Genomic DNA, 26382 nt, shown 5'->3' with positions numbered 1-26382 from the left:
CGTGGACCTTACGTGGACCTCTTGTGTAGGAGACGGGATATATCAAGCCCACAGTATGGCAGGGTAAGCCAGACTTTCTGTTTCAGATAGCAGTGAAAGAAAGGTGTACCTTCCTTGGGATGCCCCCTTCTCAGATCTGCTGGAGGAATACAGAATAGAGAGATCTGTAGCATCCTCGGATCCTACCTGGGATGACAGCTAGGGTGGAGGCTCTCAAGTCAATTAGACATAACTCAACTTGGGAACAAAGTGGCTGTCTCACCGCCCTGCAACGATTGCATTACTCTGATCTTACTTGCGACCAGCTGACTCACTTGAGGATCACAGAATTTTTGTTAAGTTATGCTGATAAATGAGAGAAAACAATGCATCAGTGGCTTAATATCACTGAGAATACCAACCACCTACTATCTTCTTGATCAGTTAAAACAAGGCATATGAAAATAGTGCTTATCTCCAAGGTGCTCAAAGCTGGAGCACCTATTTACTTAGATAATATTCCCAAGAGGTAGGTGGCGAATAGCTGTCATAGAATTAGAATTATCTTCACTTGATAAAAGAAACACAGGGCATTAAGCAACTTCCCCAAGGTTATAAAGCAGGAAAAAGCAGGACTAAGTGGAATTTCTCAATCCCACAACAACACCAGAGTTAAAGCAGAAAAGCTTGAAGTGAGCTTTCTGAAACGTGACAGATTAGAACATATTTCACAAATAAAATAGCCAGGGGGCTGAATCTTTCTCCTTTCCAGGTGGGTATCTGTGGCAGCAAACACTTGGTGGGAAGGCTGACTGCCGTGTGCATGTACCTGTGCTGGGCACTGGATGAAGCATTGGGGAGTCTCTCTCATAGGTCCCATCTTCATGGAGCTCATGGGATAATGGGAAGATAAAATGTGCGTACAAAAATATAACATTTGGGGACTAGACAGCAAGAGGTGTCTAGTGGCAACATCTAATCAAGTGTATAGCAGTGGTAAAAACAAACAAGAAGTTTGATAAGTCAGTCCATATTTACACACTTGTCCATTCATTCAACACACACATCTTGAGCGCTTACTCTGTGCCAGCTGTTGTGCTAGGTCCAGGTTGACACAGTGGTGACTAAGAGGAACACAGCTCCTGTCTTCATGACATTCATGGGCTATATGTAGGCTGCTCAATACAGTAATCACTAGCCACATGTGGCCTTTATATTTAAACTTAAGTAATTGAAATTAAATTAAATAAATTTAGAGATTTAGATCCTCAATTGCACTAGCTAGATTTCAGGTGCTCAATAACCACATAAGGCTGATGGTTACATTACTAGAGGGGACAGATATACAGCATTTCCATCACCAAAGGAGGGTCTGTTGTCTGAGGTCAGAAAATTGTGATGCACAGGCCAGATCTTGCTCACCACTTACTTTTGTAAATAAAACTTTATTGGAACATAGCTACATTCTTTTGTTTATGTATTTTCTACGGCTGCTTTCACACTATAATGGTAGAGTCTAGTAGTTGTGACAGAGGTTGTATAGCCCACAGAGCTAAAAATATTTACTCTCTGGTCCTTTACAGAAACAGTTGGCCAACCCTTAGTCTAGATGGAAATACAGATACAGAACAAATACTTAAGAAAGAGGAAGTGATGAGTAAGGGCGCTGCGAAGTGGATGGGATGGGAGTCGTACCTATTTCAGGAAAAGACAAAAGCTTCCCTGAAGAAGATGGTACATTTAAACCTCATTTAAAATGAGATTGGAATAATCATTAGCAGTTTACCAGGCACAGTGTTCCCAGCAGCAGAAAGAGCCTGAGGATCTGCAGGAAAGGGATGGGGCGTGTGTGGGGCAGGGATATTGAGAGGGCAGCATGGCCGGATGTCAGGTCCAGGAGGGAACTCATTCATGTTGTCCATTGCTAGTACTCCAGTGTCTAGAATGGCATCTGATATGATGTAGGTATGGACTAAATACTTGATGAATGATTGAATAGGCTGGGAGGTTATGCAGGCCTCATAAGCCAGGTTTTGGATTGCAGCCACTGATGAGTTTTAAACAAATGGTGACTTAAAAATCTGATCAGATATGTGTTTTCGAAGGGTCTTTGCAAGGCTGTGCAGAAACTATGTCTCTCAGGACCCCCCTCATTCAATGATTCGTGGCTATGTGGTTGGTGATTTTAAAGTATCTACCATATCCATTGTAGAAGAAGATTTGTTGAAGCAAACTTATTCAGCTGATTTTGAAATTTTGAACCTACAATGAGAAATCACAAGAAGAGAGTCTCCTAAACTGCAAGAGAATGAACCTACATCAGCGGCATGCTTTGACGATACAGCGAGGTGTGCCTGGTGGAATTTCTTTCCCATGTCAGGCAGCTGATGACTCATAGGTGAGTTATAACAAGGGTGGGGTTCCTGGAAGCACACAACATGAAGTTCTGAGAGTCACTTGGCTGAACTCAATGGATTGAACTTGGATTATAAACAATTTTTTGCTTAGAGTCAAATTGAAATAATTTCTTTTTGCACCTCAATGATCCTCAACCCTACCCAAAACTTCTTATGCCCTGAAGCTAAAACAAACAGTGCCTGCCACTCAGCAACAGGAAGAAGCAGAAAGCCTTCCCACTCAGAAAGAGAACCTGGCTGAGGATCCAGTTGTTCTTCCTTCCCTGTGTTTATTAGGATTTTGCACATATCTATTCTTCATGCTTCTCCCCCCAACTCCTCTCTGTCTGCCCTATAAAAGCAAACACATTTATTCATGTCATGGGCAGCCTAGGAAACTATAACCTGGTTTATCCTTTGCTTGCCTTTTAAGACAGAATGTGTCCATAAAGAAATAATGTTTCATTGAATGTCTACAGATTGCTGAAATCTTTTGTTTTCATGGAAGACAGAACATACCATTTTATTTTCTATAGAAAGCTTTTGCTCCTTGGAAAAACAAGCATCCTGTCTCCAAACAACCAAGCTACCAAGAATATGACATAACAATTTATTTCTTTGCTTCCAAAAAATCTGCTAATATTCAGATAGTTTTAATTAGTGGATTAATTTTTCTTATCATGTGGCACATAACATAGAAAAAAAGCAACTTTTCCCAGAGCAAGGCTAATCTTGACTAGTTTTTACTTATACTTCTGAATCAACCAGCTTAGTGGATCCAGGGTGTTTTTTTTTTGTTTTTTTTTTAAAGCCATCATAACTTTTGACCCCTAAGTAATGGATGGATGCAAGATTTGAGTCATCTGATTGGTATAATGAATGATACTACACTTAAAAAAATAAAACTGATGTTTGGGACCTATTTATTTCAATCTTTGAGGCATTTCCTCAGGTCAACATGTGGAGTACTTCTATTTGTTTCTCAATCTATAGGTACCTGATTCAGTAGTCTTGCTAAGAATCAACTAATGGGATGCATGGCCCCTTAGAAACAATGCCAGTCCCTTTTGCACAAACTAACAAATCTACTCATGAGGTACATCAGTTGTGGGTGTTTCCCAGGTGTCCCAAGTTATTTGCAAGTGTTGGTGTTAGTGTGAAGGGCTCTTACATTTGTTTTTGGTCTATGATGTGAAAGGCAGCGTTGTGTGGAGGTGCTAGAAACTGGCGGTGGACAGAGGTGTGTCTTGCCCCATATTGGCCATCTTGAGATCTTGGACAAGTGACGGCACCTATTTGAGTCTCAGCTGCCTATTAATAAATGTGTTGTTAAGATCTAGAAAATGAAGTAACATGCTTCTCTGAGATCTGCAATCAGTTCTGCCATTATTATTCAGATACTTGAGAAGATCTGGAGCCTAGTTTCTTTAGGACTAACTATAGGATCAGGTGACTGACAAACAGCAAGTTGCAAGAACCCAAGGGTCCCTTACCATACCATCAATGTCATTGCCTCAAGCAAGCTCAACAAAGGAACCAAGAAGTGAATTGACTTATGCTCCTCTGCTGGGTCTGGAAGCAAGCATTCATGATGTCATGCGTTTGAAAATAGAGTTGAGGCTGATCAAGGGCTCAGAGAAAGATGATTCTGAGGAACAGCCATGCTATATAACATAAAGAAGACAAAGAAAGATAAATGATTTTTAAAGAAAGATTTATAGAAAATTGTGCTATCTCATGTGCCAGTAAAATAATTTTGTTTCATGGCTATGGAAATCTAAGGTAGACATTAATATTTCTCAAGGCTTTCAGAATTTCATGGATTAAAAAAGATCAGTAAGACAAAGCTGCTTTTCTGAGCAAATGTAATAACCAAAATAACAATTTTTTCTTGCTGTGAATTAAACTACTGAAGGAGAGAGGTCCTGAGTTTCTCACCTCCTACCTGTTCTTGCAAAGAGCAGTTGATGGGGTTGCGTGCACTGAATAGGTTTGATAAATGTCTGCTGCAGCCAGTTCTTTGAGACATTTCTGAACATAAGAGTCAGAATGTCTGGGATTGTTTTCCAGTTCTGTCCCCACCATCCATGTGGCTTTGGTCTCATTATTTTTCTGAGTCCTGGTTTTTCATCTCTACAGTGGATAAATAGCAGTGGTTCTGTCTACATCACAGCAGTGCTGTGAGGGTCCAGTAACATCCTGGATATAGGGATCATTGTACAAATAGAAGGATCTTTGTAGTTGATGCTGAAAATTAAAGGGGTTAATAACTGGTTAAATTTAAGAAAAAATTATTATCTTAATTTGGGGTTCCCCAGAAGCAGACCCTGAGTAAAGGATTCAAATGCAAGTTCTTTATGTAGTAGGTGAGCTCTGGTAGAAGAAAGACAGGAAAGGATAGGAAACCAGTGAAGGTTTTCCTTCAAACCATTTACTACTGTGGGCAACTGGCGCTCACTGCTGGTGGGGATTCTGGGAAACAGTGTAGCACATGCTTCAGAGTTATCCACCTGAGGAGTGAGGGAGTGGGGTGCTTATAATCCTGTTCCCATAAGTCAATGGTTGAGGGCTATTCTTGAGGGTGTTGATTCTCTGGGACTTCTAGCTTGGTCCACCCTAAGGCAGAACAGGTTTCAGGGGCCTAGAGAAAGTCCTCAGGCAAAGGGCATGGGAGCTGGTCTTTGGGAGTCATGGTTATACACAGAAATGGTAAAAGCTGAGCGGTGAAGAGAACATGGCACCAATAGGATTTGCTACTGTCATCATTTCATAACTGCACCACCTTAATACTTAACTTTCACCTCTCCATATTATAATTCTCTAATATTCAGTTTGTTTTCATTTCAAGGCTTGTTGGTCTTTTAAGTGAGTATTTCTGTCACTGTGTGTTAAAGGCCGTGACAATATGCAGTCCAATATGCACCTTCTCATTGTATTCTGGAACTGTTTCACCAAAGAAGGGCTAGGGATGGAAATGAGGCAGATTCCTGCAAAGGCCATCACTGACAATAGCTCACATTTATGGAGTGTTTCCTTTGGTCATTGGCACTTTTCTAAGTCTTTGCATAAGTTGCCACAGGCATCACTCACAACAACTCTATTGGGTAGACACTACTATTGTGCTCATCTTCCAAATGGGGAACTGTTATGCCACTTACCCAGGGTCCCAGAGCTACCAATGGGAAGCTGGAATTCAAGCTTAGGCACTGCCACGGGGAAGCCCTACCCCCAATTTATATGTGATGATTCTGTTTATTAGGGCAGCAGGGCTGTGGGTTGTAGCAATAGGATATATGATACTAGGAGTCAGGAAATGCTGGTTTTACTACTTTTCAGCCAAGTGGGTGATTGATCTCTTTGAACCCCAGATCCTTATATCCAAAATTTGAAAACCTATTGTTGATTAACAATAATATTTCAAAAAGTGCAAACACATGGTAGGTCCCCATGTGTGTTAGCAATCATTACTCTAATCAATATTGATTTCTCTGACATGTTGTCCTAAGATATGCAAAAAAGGAAGCTCTCTCCACATGACTCTTATTTTGGGAAAGAAGAAAGATGTCTTTAGTTCTTACATGAAACAAATGCAATTTTGCAATCAGTTTTGAAATAGAGACTAAAGAATTTGCAATAGCAGATGCCACATTGAGTCTTCAAATATGTGATTGGTCCCTGGCTGTTTGCCTTAAGAGCTTGGAGGTTTCAAAAAAATGCAACTTCCTAGAAAGGGCCTTGGCCTGGGTGACAAGAGACTAAGGGAGTGTCCCAGTGGTGTGACTTTGAAGGCAGTCACTTTGCTTTGAGCCTCATTGTTTCACATGTAAAAAGACAGGGGATGGAGTGGAATTGTAAAAATCTCTAAACCAAGTTCCCTTACTGCTGGCTGGATTATACTAACGACCAAAAGACACAATGGCTCTCGATGCCTTGGGAATTAAATGTGGACAAGAGGAGAACTTCTCTAGTGAGTCAGCCTTCCCTTGAACCCTGCCTTTACCTCATTTGATGCTAATTTACATATTATTCAGGTATTTTGCCCAGAGATTTTACTCTCCAATGTTAAGTGAACTGTTTTATAACACCTTTTTGCAGTGAAATTTATGTTATAAAACCCTTTCCAATTAGAACAATTAATAGTTAGTATAAGTCAAAATTCACTGAATGGTATGCTCTAGATTTGTGCATGTCATTGTATGTAAATTTTGCTTCAAAAGAAAAAAAAAAGAAACTATAAACAAAACTTGAAGTCTGGTTAATGATATACATATGGAAAAGTTTAGGAGTGAAGTGTATTGATTCTACGACTTCCTTTGAAATGCATAAAGCATATGAATTCATGAATGGAGGAAGAGATGGATGGATGGACATAAGATAAAACAAATATAGTAAAATGTTAACTATAGAATTCAGGTGGTAGGTATATGAATATTCATTGTAGAACTCTCTTAATTTTCTGTAAGTTTGCAAACATTCACAATAAGGTGTTTGAGGAGAGGCTTTTTTTTTTTTTAGTCATAAAGACACAAACTCTGGGGCCAGCCTGCTGTACTAGCTAACTAAAGGTTTAAATCTTAGAAAAATTTACCTACCTTTCGTATGATCAGTTGCCTCAACTTAAAAAAATGAGGAAGTAACAGAATCAAATACATAAGTATGTTGTGAGAATCAAATAAGTTAGTATTTGTAAAGTTCTTAACATGTAGTGTGATAAAAATGTTTGTTAAATGAAATTTTAAATATCAACTCATATACAGGGTCATTGGTGGGCAAACAGATTGTACTGACTTTTCTTGGACATTCAATCTTGAGAAGGGAGAATTTTATTAAAACCAGATGACAGGCCTGTATATCCTAAGGTATTAGTCATTTTTTCTCTAATCTAGGCATATTTCATCTCCTGCTAGAGGCGGCAGAATCATCAGGATTAATCAATAATATTTAATTTCCATTTTCATTTCCTTCAAAAAGTTCCACTTGTTTAAAGCATGTTCCCGGACCCCATGCTTCAAGTATACATAATATCTGGATATCAATATAAATTGTGCACTGTTTGTTGGTTGTAAATTAGTGCAGCCACTGTGGAAAACAGTATTGAGGTTCACGAAACTTAAAAATAGAGCTGCCATATGACCCAGCAATTCCACTTCTGGGTATTTATCCAAAGAAAACAAAACACTAATTCAAAAATATATATGCACTCCTGTGTTTATTCCAGCTTTATTTACCATAGACAAGATACGGCAACAACCTAGGTATCTATTGATAGATGAATGGGTGAGGAAGACGTGGTGCATATATATAAGGAAATATCACTTGGTCATAAAAGTGAATGAAATATTGTCATTTGCAAAAACATGGATGGACCTAGAGGACATTATGCTAAATGTAATAAGTCAGACAGAAAAAAAACATGTAGCTACCTAGTCACACAAAATAATCCAGTGCCTTAATCACTTTTTTAAAAAGGGCAATACATGTTCTATAACAAAGGGAAGGAAATCTGTAAATTAATTTATGAATGGTTGTACACTTTGAAGTCTGCAGAGAAGCTTGTGTATCATGAAAGGGGCCTTTTTAGTCTTTTAAAGAATTAAGCTTGTGGATAGCAAATAGCAATTTGGATAACAAACAAAACAAACAAATGAAAGTTCCTACAAGGCGTAGATTAGTAAACAAGATGGTCTTTACTCTTCCCACAAATATTATTCAGCACTAACTATGTACAGGCTCTGGTCTAGGTGTTGGGGATTCAGCAGTGGGTAAGATAGAAATCCCTCCCAAAGTCGAGCTCACACGCTAGACAGACAACAGACAGGAAATACATTTGTGTGTCTGTGTATGTGTGTCTGTAGATGGTGTTAAGTACTAAAGAAAATGAGCATGAAAGGGAGGCAAAAAGTGAGGAGGTTTGCCATGTTAGATACGATTAAGATGACCTCTTATAGAGAAGAAACGTTAAATAAGGACTTGAAGGAAGGACGGGCACAGGCACCTCAATGTCTGGGAAGTACAAATGGGAGAGAAGACCAAGCCATGGGGCCTTATGGCCATTGTAAGGATTTTGGCATTTTCTCTGAGTGAAATGGAAGTTATGGGAAGGATTTGGACAGAAGGGTGACACCTTGATTTCATTTCACAAGATCATTTTGGCTGTTGGGTTGAGAGCAGTCTTGTGGTCATGCTGGTGGTGGTGAAGGGGAGAAAAGGGGTGAAAGAATGGTAGGGCGGTTTTAAAATATGTTCATAAATTCTCGGGATGGTTTCTTCCCCTTAAACCTGGTGGGCTTGTTTTTGATGGCTTCAACCCATGAAGTAGGCTGGAAGTGAAGCTAACCTTGGAGGCTAGGTTATAAAAGGCCATGAGGCTCCTACTTCATTTACTAGAAAACTTTCTTCCAGTCCTCCCTGCTGGAGAGGACTCATGTGGCAATTTAGTCCACAGTTCCCAGCTTGTCCTGTTCTTCAGCCATCCCAGCCTGGGTGCCAGGCATAGGAGTGAGGATGCCATCATGGAGGCAGATCTGCCTGACCCAGCTGTTCCAGGCCCAGCCAACTGAGTCATCCTACCTGAGGCCCCAGATATCATGGAACAGGGAAGAGCAGTCCTCACTGTGTCTCTCTCTGAATTTCTGACCAGCAGAATCCATGAGCATAATGAAATGGTTGTGGCTCAACGCCACTATGTGTTGGGACAGTTCGTTATGCAGCAATGCTTAACCGGGACACAGGGAGAAGAGACCAGGCTCCTGCAGCAATCCAGGTGAGAGATTATGGTGGGTGAGACCAGAGTGGTTGCCGTGGGGAAGGTGAGGAGTAGTCAGATTCTAGATACATCGTGAATTTGCTGACTGGCTGAATGTAGAAAGAAAGAGAAGATTTATGAAGAATGCTCAAGTTTTTGGCTTGAGCCCCTGGAAGGATAGAGTTGTCATTTACCGAGATGGGAAAAACTGTAAGGGGATAAGATTTGGGAACAGACAGAGGGAGTATTAGGAGCTCAATTTTGGACATGTGAACTTGAAGATGGCTTTTGGTTATCCAAGTGGAAGGATCAAGTAGGCAGTTGGAAATGACACATATATATATATTACACATAGAGAGGTGAGACAAGATCAGATGATCATGGCAGACATGCAGTGAGAAAAGAAAAAAAGTACAAGGACTAAGCCTTGGGTCACTCCATTGTTTAAAATTCAAGGAGGTGAGGAGGAACCAGGAATCGAAACTGTGAAGGAACAGATAGTGACATAGATATGTCATATTCTGGAATCCAAGAGAAGAAAGTGCTTCAAGGAGGAGCGAGTCATTACTTGTGTCAAATTCTGCTAACAGGTCACGTAAAATAAGAACTGAGAAGCCATTATTGGATGAGAGAAGTCGAGGGTTTAAGACTATCATTTATTGGGAGCCTAGTATGTGCCAGGCATTATACTTTACACTACTATAATAGCAAAGAAAGAGATTGATCTCAATAGATAACAACTATCATTTATTGAATATCTACTATATACCTGTTAGTTATTGGGAGCCTTACATATGCTATCTCATTTCATATTCACCATTTCCTTGTTAGATATGGATCAGAGACATGAAGTTACCTGCCCAATGTGACACAGCTACTAAGAGCCAGAGCTGGGTCTCAAACCCAGTTCTATATGAATTCAAAGTGAGTGGTCTTCCTAATATAATTCTTCCTTAAGTGGTTTCCTGGGCAAGCCTGAGGGGTTCTGGGGGATGAAAAGTCACCAGGAAAGAAATATCTTTCTGGGAGTTCATTTTCACTCAAGGTGTTAAGGAAGGACATAAAAGTAATCTTATAGGGAAAAATATAAATGTAGAGTAGAATGCAAAATTCTAATATAAATTTTTAAATAAATGAATAACACACATGAGCTTATTGCTTGAGTCGCTTCAGGTTTTGTGTGGTTTTTCTCTCCTTGGTGAGTCAATTTGTGATTACCTTACGTTCTCCTCCAGAGAGGCTGATTTGCTGGTTTTTCTAGTTAGGTTGTGAGAGCAGATGTAGCCTAATTAATAAAGGCATTCTATAGTTGAGGTTCTTAACCTGGGGATCTGAGAAAGTCAGGGGATATGTGAACTCTCTACATGGAAAATTTTGTGATTATGAACACATTCATTTTTCTATAAAAAGCATCTATCATCTTCTCAAAGGACCCTTGACTTCCAAATGGTTAAGGCCTACAGGGCAGAGAAAGAACAGTCAGGGATAACTTGTAGTTAACAGAATAGTTATGATTTGCACATAGGCTTTTTCTTGGGTAACTTTGAAGGCCCAGTCCCACAGTATCTAGAGAATGATAATGGTGACCAAGCTTTATGATGCACTGTCTAACAAAAGTGTTGTGTGTCACTTCTTATGAAGTCTGAGAGATGAAGTTTGACTAGTAAAATGCTGTCATTTTTATGACACTTTGATGAACACTTTGGTACCTAATGTGTTAGGGCTGGTCAGGGAAATCTAGTATAAGCGTTTGGTTATAATTGTCCCTCAGACTTGCACATTCCGGGTCAAGTGTTAATGTAACAACTCAGGAAAACGAACATATATTTTTATATCATCTATTGTTTTAAAAAATATATAAAATAAATTTAAATCAAGAGGAGTCAAATTCCCTGAACCATTCTTCTTAAACGTGTAGGAGAAAACAGCACTCTATTTATGACCTCTTATTTTTCTCACTCTGTTTACCTATAGTTCAGAGATTACAGATTTGTGGCTGGTAGCACTGTTTCCTGGAAACTTACACTATTTAAAATTTTAAAGGTTAGATGCCAGTCCTTAATAATGAGGACATTCTCTCCTCCTCCCACCTCATTTGGATTTCTAACTTTTGAAAATCTGAAGGTTTGTCAGCCGGGACCTTTCTCCTTCATGGAGACAAAGAGCTTTGTTAGGTAAACCCATTCTTACCACTTCCTATTGTTCTAGACCAGGCCCTGCCACCCTTCCAGGCATTTGCAATCTCAGTCTCTGCTGTAATCAAATGATCTGCAAAGTGACAAAATCAGTGAGTGGAGTAGGATTCAGATGATGCTGTGATGGATGGATAAAATAGATTGTGGAGGAAAATTTTGATTACTTCTCTGAGTTATGATTATAGTGTTTTGTTTACTTCACCTCCCCAAATGTTTCATCTAAATTGACTTATCTAGCCAATGTCTTGGTTTCTAATAGGGTAGCAACAGCTCCTTCTCACATTAATTTACAGGTTGGATATTTTAGAATTTTAGTAAAACTATATTAGTTCAGGCCAAGTGAGGCAAAGGTGACAATATTTAGTAAAAACATTAAATTCAGTGTATTTCAAAATAAATGTAGTAGATTCCTTGTAAGTATTTAGGTTAAATTCAATCCACATTGAACAGTGCTTCCAAGAAAGGTTTTTTAAATGAACTTTAGAAAATAGATAAATTAATTTATAATTGGCTGATATTAAATATACTTTAAAACATGTATTCTTTTAATTAAGAAAACATCTCCACCTGAACACACACTCTCCTGAGCCAGCTATTTCTTCATAGGTAATATAATAAATTATAGGCTGTTGCAGGTTGAATAATTACACTTCAGATTTGGCAGCATTCCGATTTCAGATGATTGTACTTTTCGCATTGGTGATATTTGAATTCATTGAATCTGGCGAAACTATTCAGACACTCATCTTAAGCATACAATCCTTATGCCAAAACACAAAACAAATTGAAAGCAAATGGATGGCCACAATAAACTCTTCCTTCAACATGTAAATGCCAGCACTAAAAAGGTGCATGATGGGATTGCAGAATGAATTTTCTAGACATTTAAAAAAAAAAAAGAATATCCATGTGCTCACTTATTTATTGCTGCTTAACAACCCACCACCACACTTAAAACAACAATCATTTGTTTGCTCAAGAATCTGTAATTAGGGCAAGACTCAGCACGGACAACTCATTTATATAGTCCACGAAGTATCAATTGGAGCCAATAGATCCCAGGCTAGAGGATCCATTTCCAAGATAGCTCACTAATACAGTTTACGAGTTGGTTCTGCACCTCAGCTAGGAGCACAGCAGGAATACTTGGTTTCTTTCTCCTTGGGCTTCTCCTCCAGGCTGCTTGGGCTTCCATCAAGCATGGTGGCTGGGTTTTAAAGAGTGAATGTTCTAGGAGGACTGGGTTCAAACTAAAGGATTCTTTTAACTTTAGTCTCAGAAGTCCTAGATAGTGCCTTCTGTCACATTTTATAGGCCAAGTAAATTATTAGGTCCAACCCAGACTGAAGGGAAGCAAAATAGATTTTTACCTCTCAATGGAAAATATCTCAAATAATTTGCAACTATCTTTTTTCTACAGCATTGCATATCTAAGATATCACTATTACCAGAAAATGCTGTGCTAAGTGAACTGCCTATTCAAGGTGGCCATGTACTGTTGAAGAAAGCTTCTGAAAGGCAGATTATCTGTAGAGCTCCATCTGAGGCTCAGTATAAGTCTATATGACTCAGGGTTACATGGAGTTGGTTTTCTTTAATTCAGAGTTGTCTGAAGTTAAGAATGGGTGGTGGCCAGTCCACCAATGCAGTGTGTCTGTGAATGGATGATGTTGCATATTGAAGGCTCTGGTATGTGACAGTTTGGTGTCATTTGCAATAATAAGCTCAAATTTTCATTAATAACAGTAAAGCAAACAAGCAAAACAATTCAGGATACCTTTAATTTACATTGACTCTGCCTTTAAGACTGAGTTTAGTTTGCCCTTTCTCTGTGGAAGTAGGCATGGATCTCACTTCTACTAACATCTTATGTTTAGAGAGGCAGCATGGACTAAGAAATACAAACTTGGGTTTCAGAATTGAAAAAAAACAGGTTCCAAATCTGGTTTTGATGCTTCTGAGCTGATAACTTTGATTAACTTACTAAAGCTTTGTTTCCTCACCTCTAAAATGGGTCTGATAGTAATAATATCTACCTTGTAGGAATGTGTGAGATGGTGAATGCAAAGCAGTTAGAATGTCTGGCACTTAGAAAGAATGCGATACATGTTAGAGGTTTTGCAATACATAATTATTATTTTCTTGGTTACTTCCCAAGGATTCTAACTATAGACCAATGTGTTAGGAGTTAGAGCATGATATTCTTGAATATTTGTGGTCACAATGGAAGCATAATCCCCTTTCTTTTCTCATGTGTTATTGGTATCTTAGTCAACTGGAATTTTCAGTTCTTAAAATAAGGGTTTTTAGACCTATTTTAGTGGGAAGTGGATAACACCATGGAGTCCTATTATGAAAAAGAAGCTGGGATAAGGTGGATGGTCTAGAGTTTGTGTTCCAGTTTTCTTATAGCTGGGTGATCTTGGGGAAGTTATATTCTCAGAGCCTCAATTTCCTTGTCTATGCAGATGTGGCTCATAGTATTCATTTAACAGTATTGTTATGAGAATAAAATGAGGCAAAAGGACCTGGCATGAAGCAGCTACCAACAATGCAATTTATTGTCCTTAATATTATCATTGAACTGATAAAAATAACTAGGTTATTTTAATTAACTTTCAACTTAATTTCAAACTTTATAGACACAACCTAAGAAAATAGACATTTTTTTTCATCTTCTCAGGGAAGCTGATTCTTTCCAGCTTATTCCTTTCCTTCACTTTCCTCATTTCCCTTCCCTTCTTTTTCTTTTCTTTCCTTTTTTTAACCTTTTAAATTTCCACTTCTACCTCCTTCACATATTTTGCCTATTAAGAAATTTGCAGTTTTGCGATATGAGTTGCAAATATTTCCTGGTCTGTAATTTACCCTTGTTTATTTTATGGTGTTATTTTGGTCTGTTTTGTTTTGCCATGAAGAAATAAATGTTTTATTTTTATGTAGTCAAATTTTCGACTTCTTCTTTTATGGCTTTTGGGTATTTTAGCATAGTTATAAAGAATTTTTCCATGCACATATTATTTTAAAATTTATATTTCTGAGCACTTTTATGGATTAATTTTAACAATTAAAAATAATATTTATCTGTCTATGTGCTAGTTCATGCCCCTTCTAATTCTTGTGCTGCATAACATGGTTTATTAGTTGGCAGGGTTAGTCACTCCTCATTATTACTCTTTTTCATAATTTTTCTATTTTTTACTTGTTTATTTTTCTGCATTAATTTTGATATAATTTGTCTCCATAAAAATTATGTTGTTTTATTTACTGGACTCACATGAATTTATAGATTAACTTAGGCTGAATTAATATATTTTTCATTTTGAGTCTTCCTATCCATGAGTATTGTATGTCTTTTCACATATTCCAGTTTCTTTCATGTCCCTCAGTAGCATTTTAACACTCTTCAAGTTGATTTTAACTTTACTTCTTACATCTATTCCTAGATACTTCATGTTTTTTATTCTGTTGTAAATGGATTTTTATTTCAATTACACATCCCATTTGATTTTTTTCATCATTCTTTATGATGTCTTTTGCCATACAGAGTTTTAGATTTTTCTGTTAATAAAGCAACTAAATTTTTCTTCTTGGTTTCTGCTTTTTCACTTTGCTTGAGTGCAAAGGGAGCAAGCCATGTGATGACATCCAGTCTTGATGTATCCCTCATGCTTTCTCCATTTCCAGAACCAGTAGGTAGGCTCTGTTTATGTTGTTTAGTAACATAAATCAGTCTTCCACAATGATTAACCCATTAGGCCAGGGGTAATCCATAAGCCACGTTCTGAAACCACCAGAGATAAAACCCACACAGCCCAAGAAAACCACATCTGATCATGCCAATTCTCTTCTCAAACCTCATCACTTATGAATATATATTATAGCAGACACTCTTGGTGCCACATCTAGATTGCTTTGCATTCTGATAATTTCTTACTGAAAGTATCTGTAGATCAATTTGAGGGCTTTCCCTAGACATATATAAGCAGGATAAATGTGCTATGTGGTTAATGTTCCTGGGAGCATCCATCAACTGATGATGAACAGGAGTTGGTTGATACATACCTCTTTTACATGTGCCTTAGTTGGGACAGCTTTAAGGCATGTTCTGTATCATCATCTAGATGTCCCCAAAAGTCTGAGCCCCTATTTCCCACAGTGGTAATCTATTCATGAATGTATTGGTTTTCTTCTCTTCTGTGTTTCACTTCACTATTCCCCTAATTCTTGGGTTCAACTTCCAAATACATTTCTTGCACTCGAATCTTCATCTCTGGGCCTGTTTCTTGGGGAATGTAAAATAAGACAAAGACATCTTATAAGCTTATCCCACCTACTTTTAGAGCCTCAATTCCTGTTTGTCTTCATTAAGCACCCTAAACTTAGTCTCATTGACCCAATCTCCAATGCCCAAACATGTCACATTCTGATGTGGCTTTCTAAAGTCACAAAATACAAGATGTTTTGAATCTTTCTAAGAGTTTATGCCTCTGTTAGAATACCTTTCCATGACTGTGTGCGTGGCTATACTGCTTTTAAGATTTGGGTCAAATGTAATTCTGTCTAGAGTGACTCTTAGCCTTCCTAGCCTAGGTCAGATGCCCTCTCCTCCATGCTCCCAAACATGGTCCATATATCTCTGTTGTGATGGACTGTTTTCCAAAATGGTCGAAATAACCCTCACAACCTTTGCAACGTCACTTTGCAGATCCTCCCATTAAGAAGCAGTCTATTTCCCCTACCCTTGCATCTGGGCTGGCCTTGCGACTGGCATTGATGACAAAATGTGTCAAAAGTGATCCTAAGCCTTAGGAGGACTCGCAATTTCCATTTTCACTCTCGTGGAAGACAACCTTCATGTAAAGAAACTTAGGTTACCCTGCACATAATGAGATACCACACGGAGAGGGTGTTCTTATAAAAGAGACACAGGGTGCACTGGACAACAGCCAGCGCCAAGGTCTCAGACACAGGAGTGGGTCCTTCTTGGATACACATCAAACACCCCTTGGAGCAGAGACAAGCCCTGCCCCAATTCCTGGCCCACAGAAATCATGAACAATACAGCGGTTGTTTTAAGCTATTGGGTCTTGTGGGGGTTGTTATACAACAATAGATAACTGCAACGTCTATTATAGAACTTCCCATTAAATGCTGTAATTACTTGTTTACTTGTCTTTCACACTTGTGAGCTATGAATAAATGGGGACAGAACATTTTCATCTTAATAGCTGCTGCTCCTGACACACAGGAAGGCTCTACAATGACAATTCCATAAAAAATGAGGGCTCATCAGAGAGATCACAGAGAAAACTTGTAACTTTTGGGATTTTTTTTGAGGAAATGAGAACCAAAAAAACCCAAAAGGTTTTAAAGGACGATTGTGGAAGACTAGTGTGAGATGAAAACTCAGAGTAATTGAAAAGGCTGTCCAAAGCTTTTAGTTCATGAATTCTCCTAATAATTGGTGAGATTCTTCACCTCTATTTCAATCTGTGTGCAGCCTAGGTGAGCCCCACAGACACTAGTATTTACAGGGGCTGGTCAGGCCATTACCGCTGTGTGCAAGTGAACTATCAGTCATGGCTCTTGCTCTGCAGAAGAAGTTTATGCAGATGTACCAAGACACTGTGGCCCTCAAGAGGATATGGAAGGGTGTGGAGAACAGGAAGTTCAGCTTCAGTGGTTATAAGCTTTCTCCTAATAGGTACATTACAACCTTTTTAATACATCTGTATATGTTCCAAGGATAACAGATTCTTAATACATATTGTTGCAAGAATGAATGAATGGACAATAGAATGAATAGACTGGGATACTTTGTTATGTTACAACATTCAGGGTCAAGCACTCAATGAATGAGGATAATTCTAAATATTCTAGGACATTTTTGTTTGCTGGGAAAAGACATGATTAGGGAAAATTTCAACAGTTTTCTTTCATCTTATAAGATCAATTTAAGAGAAGAAAATCCAGACTCCACCCCACGAAAAGATACCTCTGGGGAAAAAGGGAGTATGAAGAGCACTGAAGACTCAATGACCATCCTCCTAGCTTCAGGCTTTCCTCATAAAATTTATGGCCAGGTCCAAAATACTGAGTGTGGGTGAAATAGCAATTATGTCAATAATAATTCCAAATTAATTATATGGGGATTGAATTAATGAATAGGAAATTATAGGAAATATCTAGTTTGGATGAAGAAATTCAGGGCCCTTCTGTCTGTTATGTGGATATGCTCATGAGGAGGCAGAATGAATCCTCTAGGACAACAGCTCCATCCGTCAGAAGTAAGAGGTGGGATGACATATTCAAAGTGAACAAAGAAATGGGCTTTATCAGTGATCAAAAACAATTATCAGTGCATCCTCAGATCCTTTGAGGTTAAAGAGAAAAGGAAAAATGTTGAGTAACACAATCAAGTTCCAGAGAATGTCCAGGACAGAACTCTAGAAGGCTTCCAGAATGGAAAGAATCTGGTTCCTTTGCTGATCTTGAGGTTGGGGAAGTGAGCCTGGACTCCAGTGCAAGGGTGTGGAAGCAAGGCTATATTGGAACGAAACCAGGAGGGTTCCTGAGAGGCTGCCTAACAGTGCTTTTCAAATTGTTTTATTTCAGAGAACCTTATGTTAACAGAATCTTGCAGGATCCCCCAATATATTCTAGACACAAATGTGTTGATTGCCATGTGGTTGCAAAAAAGCAAGAAGAGGCCTGGCCAGGCGTGGCTCAGCAGTTGAGCATCGACCTAGGATCTAGGAGATCACTGTTCGATTCCCTGCTAGCCCACATGCCCTGGTTGCGGGCTTGATCCCCGGTCGGGGATGTGTAGGAGGCAGCTGATCTCATTATTGATGTTTCTATCTCTCTCTCTCCCTCTCCCTTCCTCTCTCTGAAATCATTAAAAATATATTTTTTTAAAAAAAAGCAAGAAGAAAAGAGTGAGGGGATCTTCAAAGGAGCCGGTAGGACCTCAGTTGTTGCCTCTAGGACACTAGGCCTGGCAGGGCGTCCTTGGAGAACTACTAGGCCCAGGATATCTGTAAGGCTTTACAGATTGCTTGTCAGCTATCAAAGTTTTTGGTCAAGACTCATTGTTAAAGGGCCCTAAGGCAGAAAGGACTCAAACTAGTAACTGAGGGTCATGATAGTGTAAACATCTTTATCCACATCATGGACAGGAAAGCAGGCCCTTGTCCACCTTCCCACACTAAGACCTCAGTGGGGTTCATTCTTTCTGGAAAATATTTTTAAAGCAACAATCAAGGCTCTCAGTGGTTGCCCATTCCAACTTAGTACCACCTACATTAAGAACCTGAGCTAGAAGATTCTCAATGGCCCTTCAGAAGGAGAGGTAGGAAAAGATAACAGCAGCCCTGATATTTCCTGCTGATCTAAGGGAAGCCTCAAAGTCCAAGGCTATGTACAGTCTTGTAGGAACACTGAGTAGCAAATCTTTAGGCTACTGGCTTTTGTCCTTACTTAGGAATGGTTGTAACCATCCAACTAAGTTTCTAACTTGAGACTGTAGAAGGTGATTATAAAACCAAGATAAGTAAAGAGAGAGAATGGCTTTGAGGGCAGCTCTGCCCAAATGAGAGCCATGGGGTCAGGATGGTTCAGAAGGTGAGTAGGCAAGTGTCCAGCGTCACAGGTATTTCAGGGACAAGGAGCATCTGGGGTGATAAGAGTCTGGATTGACGCAGTGACAGATAGTAATTATTATGATTGTCCTCATACGAATGGTGGGAATTGACTATTTTCTCATTACATTACACTAAGTTTCGGATACTCAGCTGGGAGAGGCCAGGCCTGAGATTTTGGGGTGATGCCTTTTGTTAAGAGAGGACCACAGCATATTCACATACAGCCATGCTCCAGAGTCCCCCCTTTCCCACCTTCCCTTTACCTCTTCCAACTGGAAGCAAAGACCTAATGTACTGAGTGGTGGACCTGCTCCCAGCGAGCCCAACCTGTCCTGTGATCTTACAACAGTCGGACCTTTCCCCTGGGTGGATGCTGGTTGTCCGGGGATGGATGAGTGATGAAGGACTATACAGGTTCCCTGCCCAGCTGCTCATTTCCCAACAGTGAAGTTACCTGTTTGGCTGTGCTAACTCGCTTCTGGAGCAGGTGAGCTCACTCCTGCTACGCAGAGCGGGGAGCCAGGGCAACATGTGGGAAGTGGGGACCTGCCTTCTTACAAGCACCTCGCGGAGCCCAGCTCACCTCTTGGCATAAGCGGACAGAATTTCTCAAGTGCCCCTTCCTCCTCCTCAGGATAGCTCTATCAAACACTCTCACAGCAGGAGCCAAAAGAAGAAAAAAAAAGAATCAAGTGGGAAAACAATTAAAAGTCTGTTTGGCTCCCGTGTGCAGCATGCAACAATAAGCCACACTTTCTGAAGTGTCTTCGGAAGGAATGCTGTGATGTCAAGTTTCAAAGAAAGACTCTGGCCCCAAATCAAACTGTAAGCTGTGACAATGCCCCACCTGACACTGTAACCAATTCCTCTTTCACCCAGAGAGGCGTTTCTGGTGCACAGGGGAAAATGCCATCCATTCCACAGAGTCTCAGCGGCTTTCAGCTTGCTTCCACTCCCTCCTTGTCTTGGGAAGCATGGTGAATGCAGCCTGTCATGACTTCTTGATAGGCTGAAACTTAGCTGAAAAGTTTGAGCCTTCACAAGCCTGCCCCCGGAATGCTTCGGGGAAAATAAAAGCCTAGCAGGTAAGTTTGTGCTTTCAGGGTTTAAAAGGCTCTTGGGACTATGTATGCCCTCCCGCGTGTGGAGAAGAAATTCTCTCCTAACCCACACCGAAGCTGTTTGGCAGCCAAACATCTGAAATAAGCTGAAGTGAACCGTCAAAGCACAAAGCACTTCACAAGGACTCTCGGTTAGGACAGCTTCCAACAGCTTGGCAGAGAAATACTGAACCGTCTGGTCATCCAGACTCGGGGAGGGATCGCCTCTTACCTGGGCTTCCTTCACGCTGCCGTTCCCGGCGCAGTTCCCGTTCTGCGAGCCGGCACCCTGCTTCCCCTGGCTGGGAAGACTCCCGTTGCAGGCGGCACCGCCTCCAGATTTGGCCATTTGTGTGCAATGATGGAACCCAGCAGGTCTGCGTCCGGTGCTTCTTGGCAAGCTTCAGTTTTGAAGTTGGTGAGGGGATGGCATAAAGCACTTGGGAGCTGAGCCTTTGGAGGAATCCTACCGATCAGGCTTTTCCAGAAGAAGAGCAGCAGTATCTTTGGGGCAGATCTTTGAAAGTACAAACAAAGGGTCACCTTTCCACTCCCCAACTCAGAATGCGGCTTCCGAGGCAGCCGACTAGCTCCTGAAACTACAGAGGAGCTTGCCCACGTTGGCTCCCCGTGGGGACTGAGGAAATCAGGAGACTGCAAAACCCAGTGGCGGACTGTGAGGGGGCGGGCTGGGAGGAGGAATCTTTTAAAGACACACACACACACACACACACACACGCACACACACACGCATGCACACACACGGAGTCTTCTTCCTGCAGTCAGTCAGTTCTGAGTTGACGCTGTGCCCCACCTTCCCCTCCCGCATCTGATTACATTTTTTTTTTTTTTTTTTTTGGTTGTAAATCAAGCTCAAAGTCAACATTTCTTTCTGCTGTGAAATAACATCCAGAAGGGATTGCCAGGAGCTGGAGGAAGGAGAGAATAGGAAGTTACCTTTTAATGGGCACAGAATTTTAGTTGGAGAGGGCAGAAGCAGCTTTGGCAGTAGATGCTGGTAATGGTCGCGCAGCAATGAGAATTACTTGCTGCCGCCGAACTGTACACTTTAAAATAGTTAACATGGTCAGTTTTATGTGATGCATATTTTACCACAATATAAAAATGGCAAAGAAGATATTCAGAACCCATCTAATGTTCAACCCACCTAATGTTCAACCTAATGTTAAACCAATGATATGAGAGATACCAACTCCTCAATAATTCCTGTAAGACAGAAGCGTAGGGGACAGAACATTTGGTTTCTTGTCTGCATTACCTTTACCATGTGACTTTGAGGAAGCAGTTTCCTCTCTTTAGGCCTCACTTTCTCCACCTGTAAAATGAGATAAAACATTTTTGTGGCTGATGCCTGATGGGCGGTGGGAAAATAAAACGCTGGTTTGGCTTTGTTACTGACACGGGCGTTGTGAGGCAGATGGAGACTGCAGCTCCCAGGCCTGAACACTTCTGGTTTACTCATTAACTCTTAATCTCTCAGTGCGCGGAGTCCTGCGTTCTCCGGTCACGATCAAGTGCACTGCAGTGATATGGTTTGTTGGACAGTGTTAATCATTTAAAGCCCGTTGAGTCCTCCCAAGCCCACTTGCATTGTTCTCCTGAATCAAGGCTTCTCTTTTCTTTTTTTAAAAGTTTTTTTAATTGATTTTTTAGAGACAAAGAGGAAGGGAAATGGAGAGAGCAACGCATAGGTTGGCTGCCTCCTGACGCCCCCTACTGGGGATCAAGCCTGCAACCCATGCGTGTGCCCTGACAGGGAATCGAACCAGCAACCTTTCGGTACATGGGACGACGCCCAACCAACTGAGCCACACTGGCCAGGGCTTGAATCAAGGTTTCTTTAACATCAGACACTTAGAAAAGAAACTCTTATATTGGGTCAACAAACAAAACCAAAAAGACAGGAATGGACCCTGTTGTCAATGCGTGATTTCTGGTTCTCAGCTTTGCATAGGGTTTGCTTTCCTTCCAGGAAGAAGTGGCTGATGGAGAAAGTGCTGACCATGCTTTTCCTAACCATGATTTGCATGTGAGGGTTGCCATCTTTTCCATCCCCCAGAAAGCCAAAGGAATGAAAATCTGGGCCAAGTAATGGGATGGAGTTAACACCAAGTTAATACCCTTTGTGTTTCCAGCTCAGAATTTTTATTGCATTTCTCCTGACCATTGTCATCAGAGCAGAACTAGCTTTTTACTGGACTCTCTCTTCCATGGCCATTACACTGGGAGTTGGGAGCTGAATCTGGGTTGCTGGCTGATTTTCTTCTAGACTTAAGTGCAAGAGGGATGGCAGGGCTGGAGGAGGCGCTGCTAGTTCTTGGCCTGACTGTCTCAGCTCACTTAGAAAGACAAGAGGAGGGAACTCGTATTCTGACTGAGCTCTACTGACCGGTAGAAAGTTTTTTTTTTTTTTATAAGAATTTTGAGATAAAACTAAATTCTGGACATTACATATTTCTATCCCTCCTCCTTTTCTTCTTTCTTTTTCTCTTTCCTCTTGGATTTTCCCTGTTCTCTGACTTCCCCTCTTCTCCTTTCCTTCTTGTGTTCCTTTACTTTCTTTTTATAAAGGGAAAAAAACATACATAGAAAAAAAATCTCAAAACATAGCTGATATCTGCTTCACTTTTTTTTCTAACCCCAATTTGCCAAGATTAGATAATCATAAATAGACAGTCAGAAAATGTCTACCACGTGTTCTCACTCTTGAAACGTTTCTACTTGCCGTATTGGAATATGGGAATTGTGTGCACAAAATCACCTGAGCACCCCAACTGTTTGACATCAGATACTGAGGATATGCATAACCAATGGCGGTTCATCGTTTCATATCATCTCCAGTGAAAGTAAGTGTGGAGGTCTGTTTGAGTGAGTGGTAACTTTGAGTGTAAGAATATTGATTGCTTGTAGGCTGAATGTTTGTGTCCCCCTAGAAATTCATATGTTGAAATCCTAATTCCCAGAGTGATGTCATTAGGAGGCGGGGTTGTTTCAAGGTAATTAGGTCATGAAAGTAGAGCCTCCTCATGGGATTAGTGCTCTTATAAAAAGGTGCCCAAGCTTTGCCCCTTCAGCCATGTGAGGCTGCAGCAAAAAAGATGCTCTTCTAGAGAGGGGGTCCTCATGAGACACCAAATATTTTGGTGCCTTGATTTTGGACTTCTCAGGGTTCAGAACTGCGAGGAATACATTCTGTTGTTTATGAGCCATCCAGTTCATGGTATTTTGCTATAGCAACCGGAATGGGCTAAGACATTGATCAACAGTAAAACACAAAATAAATATTGAGTCTGATTTGGTGTCTCTGAATATCTAAATGTATTTCAGATCGACCAGTAAACCCAACAACTGTTTGAATAACTGTTATATACTAGGTTATTTGCTAAGCCCTTCACTACAACAATGAACAAGACACAGGCAGCCTTCACCCTCACAAAACTAAGAGTTCGCAGCACCTGCATATCTTCTACCCAAGATCTCTCTTTATCAAAAGTAAAAATGAATCTGTCCTTTACTGCATTAAGGACAAAAAACAAATTAGTTAATGATGGCCGTGTGGTATTCCCTGAAGGTACATTTTCATCCAGATACCAGCTTTTAGGGGTAGGCAAGAAAGGGAATTCAGAGGCTTGGCAATGTGTTCTGAAAGAGCTCTGGGTGTCACTTGGAGTTGGGAAGTTGACAGAAAAGGGAGGAAATGAGCAAGATCAATGGTCAGAATTGTACTGTGTCTAGAAATCTGTTTGGTGAATCAATCTTTACTTACATAATAGAGGGTAATGGTGATGCAGAAACTAAAGTTCCAACAAGTTAGGTGACTACTCCAAAGCCATAGGAGTATGGGAGTATGGAGCAGAAGTAGGTCATGAACACTAGGGTTCTGAGCCCAGAGCAAGTCCCTTTTCCTGAAACCACAATATCTGTCCTTCAGCTGTTGTCCTGGATACACAGATAAAGAAGAAAAATAACAAGAACCATTATGATTTGAGAAATTTCATTGAATTGTCCAAATAACAAGTAAAAATGAGTTATTTTGCCTTTCTGAATCATTGAAATTCTGTCATCTATCAAATAGAAACAAAGATCTAGTGACACCTCAATATCTGCTGGGATTTAATAGTCTGAGATTACTCTGCAAGAAACTATTTACATTTTCTAAAAATCAGTCAGGAGAATTCTCATAGAAGGCCAGATACCAACATTGCAGATGTCAGATGTCAGGTTTTTTTGTGTGTGTGTTTTTCTTTCAAAACATGGGCTAATAGGATGGTAATGGGATGGCAATGATATTTTCAGTTAGAAGAAAACATGTTATCAATGACTACTACCCCCAAGGTAAGCAACAGTGTAAAATGTCTTCTTTTCTTCAAGGGAGTAGTGTCCAGAAAAGTCTTTGTAGTAACAATTATCGTCAGAATGCCCTGAGCCAAGAACAGGCTTTCCTCCTCCCTATGATGTCATAACTTAACTCTGCCTATGAAACTGAACATCCATTAAAAAAAAGTCTGGAATTCAGACTCTTAAATATAGAGCTGGTTATTTCTAAGAAGTATTCAAGAACCACCACTGTCACCCTACTATTCCAGATGCTTGGGGGTGAGCTTCTCAAAGCCACACTATTTTGGGGCAGCTACCTGACTTTGTTAATTTAAAAAACACTGTTATTTCTGCAAAAAAATTAGTTTATTTGTTTCCTTGGAGGGTTATTTGTTCAACGTAGTGATGATTTACTTAGGTGGGGCTTAAATTAATATTTGGCATATGAATTTACAGATTGACAACCTGGTTAAGTACCATCCATAAATCTTGTTATAATTTCTGTATGAACTAAGAACAACTACCTTTGTGATTGTTAATTGATGTATGATTAACAGTTGAGTAGGCTAAATTCTCCTTAAACAAAATAGTGCCATTTATAAACTTAGTTAATTAAATGCCTTTAAAATTTAAAACATAAAAACACTTGAATATATTTTATTTTTTTAAGCACTTCAAATGGATACTGGGGAAACGTCTAGCCCTAACAAGCAAAAACTTGCCAAGAACAAAATTGACCCATGTAGATTTAATCAATTTAAATAAATTAATATGGTAAATGAAATTTTCCCCAATATCTCAGTACTGTCTATAAGCTAGTTAATATTCTGTTACATATATTTAAAATTACAAGACTGCTATGCAAAAGTATGTTAAATATTACACATTCTTCAGCTCATTTGCACACATAGATTATATCTAAACTTGATAGATAAATATTAATACTAAGGGCTTAATTTTTTTTTTTTTTTTAACAGTCCTAATGTGGCTTTTTATATCTTTAGTTGTAGGAGTTCTTCTGTTCAGCTAGTCTTCGGGTAGTTCTCAAGGGTGGTTGTTCTACAATTTAGTTGTAATTTTGACGTGGTTGTAGGAGGAGGCCAACACACTCCAGCATCTTGACTTGATTTTCTTTATCATCTTCCTATTGTCAATATTTCCAGGACTGAAAATACAGTCACCCAACTCTAAGGACCAGGTGTATCTTCGAGGTGAGGCTGAGGTACTGATACATTTGCATAGACTGTCTCTCACTTTGCTAGGCAGGTCATTTGGACACCTAAGTGTGACCGGGTCATTTTATACCGCTGTTAGGTGGGCATGGCATGGTTTAAAAAGCCCACCTGGCTCCAGACACTTGTATGGTAAACTCATCCTGGGGTGACCCTCACCTGGAGGTACGTGCTAAGGTAATTCTGGTGCCTTGGGATGGAGAAATTTTCTAAGCTTCCAAGGGACTGGTGGCTGAGCCTTTCTGACAACAACGAGAGGTTAAGTATTGAGGATTCCAGGAGATGACAAACACTGGGTCTGCTGAGGGCTGAATCTCTAAGCACAGCAATCACAAATATAGCATAATCAATCTCAGCCCACAACTCAGCTGTGCAAAATAATAACTTTTCTTAGAACTTAATTTTAATTTCGAAGAAACACCTCCCCATTCCATCAGGGTATCTAGTTATGGGGTACTTTTAGGGAATTGGGTTGCTATTAGGACAATGGGTTTTGAGAGAGACAACGTCTTTGGTCATTGACGTATGCTACTGAGTATCCTCTCATTATGCTTTCCTTCCTTTCCTACTCTAGGGGATTTCTCTCTGCTTTCCCTGTGCTATGTGGGAAAGCAAAGGAGTCATTCCGCTCCCTCCCTTCCAGGCTAGAAATCAGGAATCCTACACATCTGCCTGTGGCATCACCCACCCAGACTATCTCTGCGGCTGCTCTCTCTCCAGGGACTTCCCTCCCCTAAGGGGCACTGCCACC

At 40.1% G+C, this 26382-nt stretch overlaps 1 protein-coding gene across 1 annotated transcript in view; it reads right to left on the bottom strand.

Moving 5' to 3' along the window:
- The window catches only part of SPTLC3 (serine palmitoyltransferase long chain base subunit 3), a 109278-nt gene extending 88536 nt beyond the window's left edge, over window positions 1–20742 (bottom strand). Inside the window, exon 1 of the mRNA XM_081148207.1 lies at window positions 20294–20742. Coding sequence (XP_081004333.1) covers window positions 20294–20410 — 117 coding nt within the window. The 5' untranslated portion in view covers window positions 20411–20742. The remainder of the gene's footprint in view (window positions 1–20293) is intronic.
- Between the last annotated feature and the right edge of the window lie 5640 nt (window positions 20743–26382).

This window comes from Miniopterus schreibersii, assembly GCF_964146895.1.
Source record: "Miniopterus schreibersii genome assembly, chromosome: 10".
Classification (NCBI taxonomy): Eukaryota; Metazoa; Chordata; class Mammalia; order Chiroptera; family Miniopteridae; genus Miniopterus; species Miniopterus schreibersii.
This window is presented reverse-complemented; position numbering and strand designations above follow the sequence as displayed.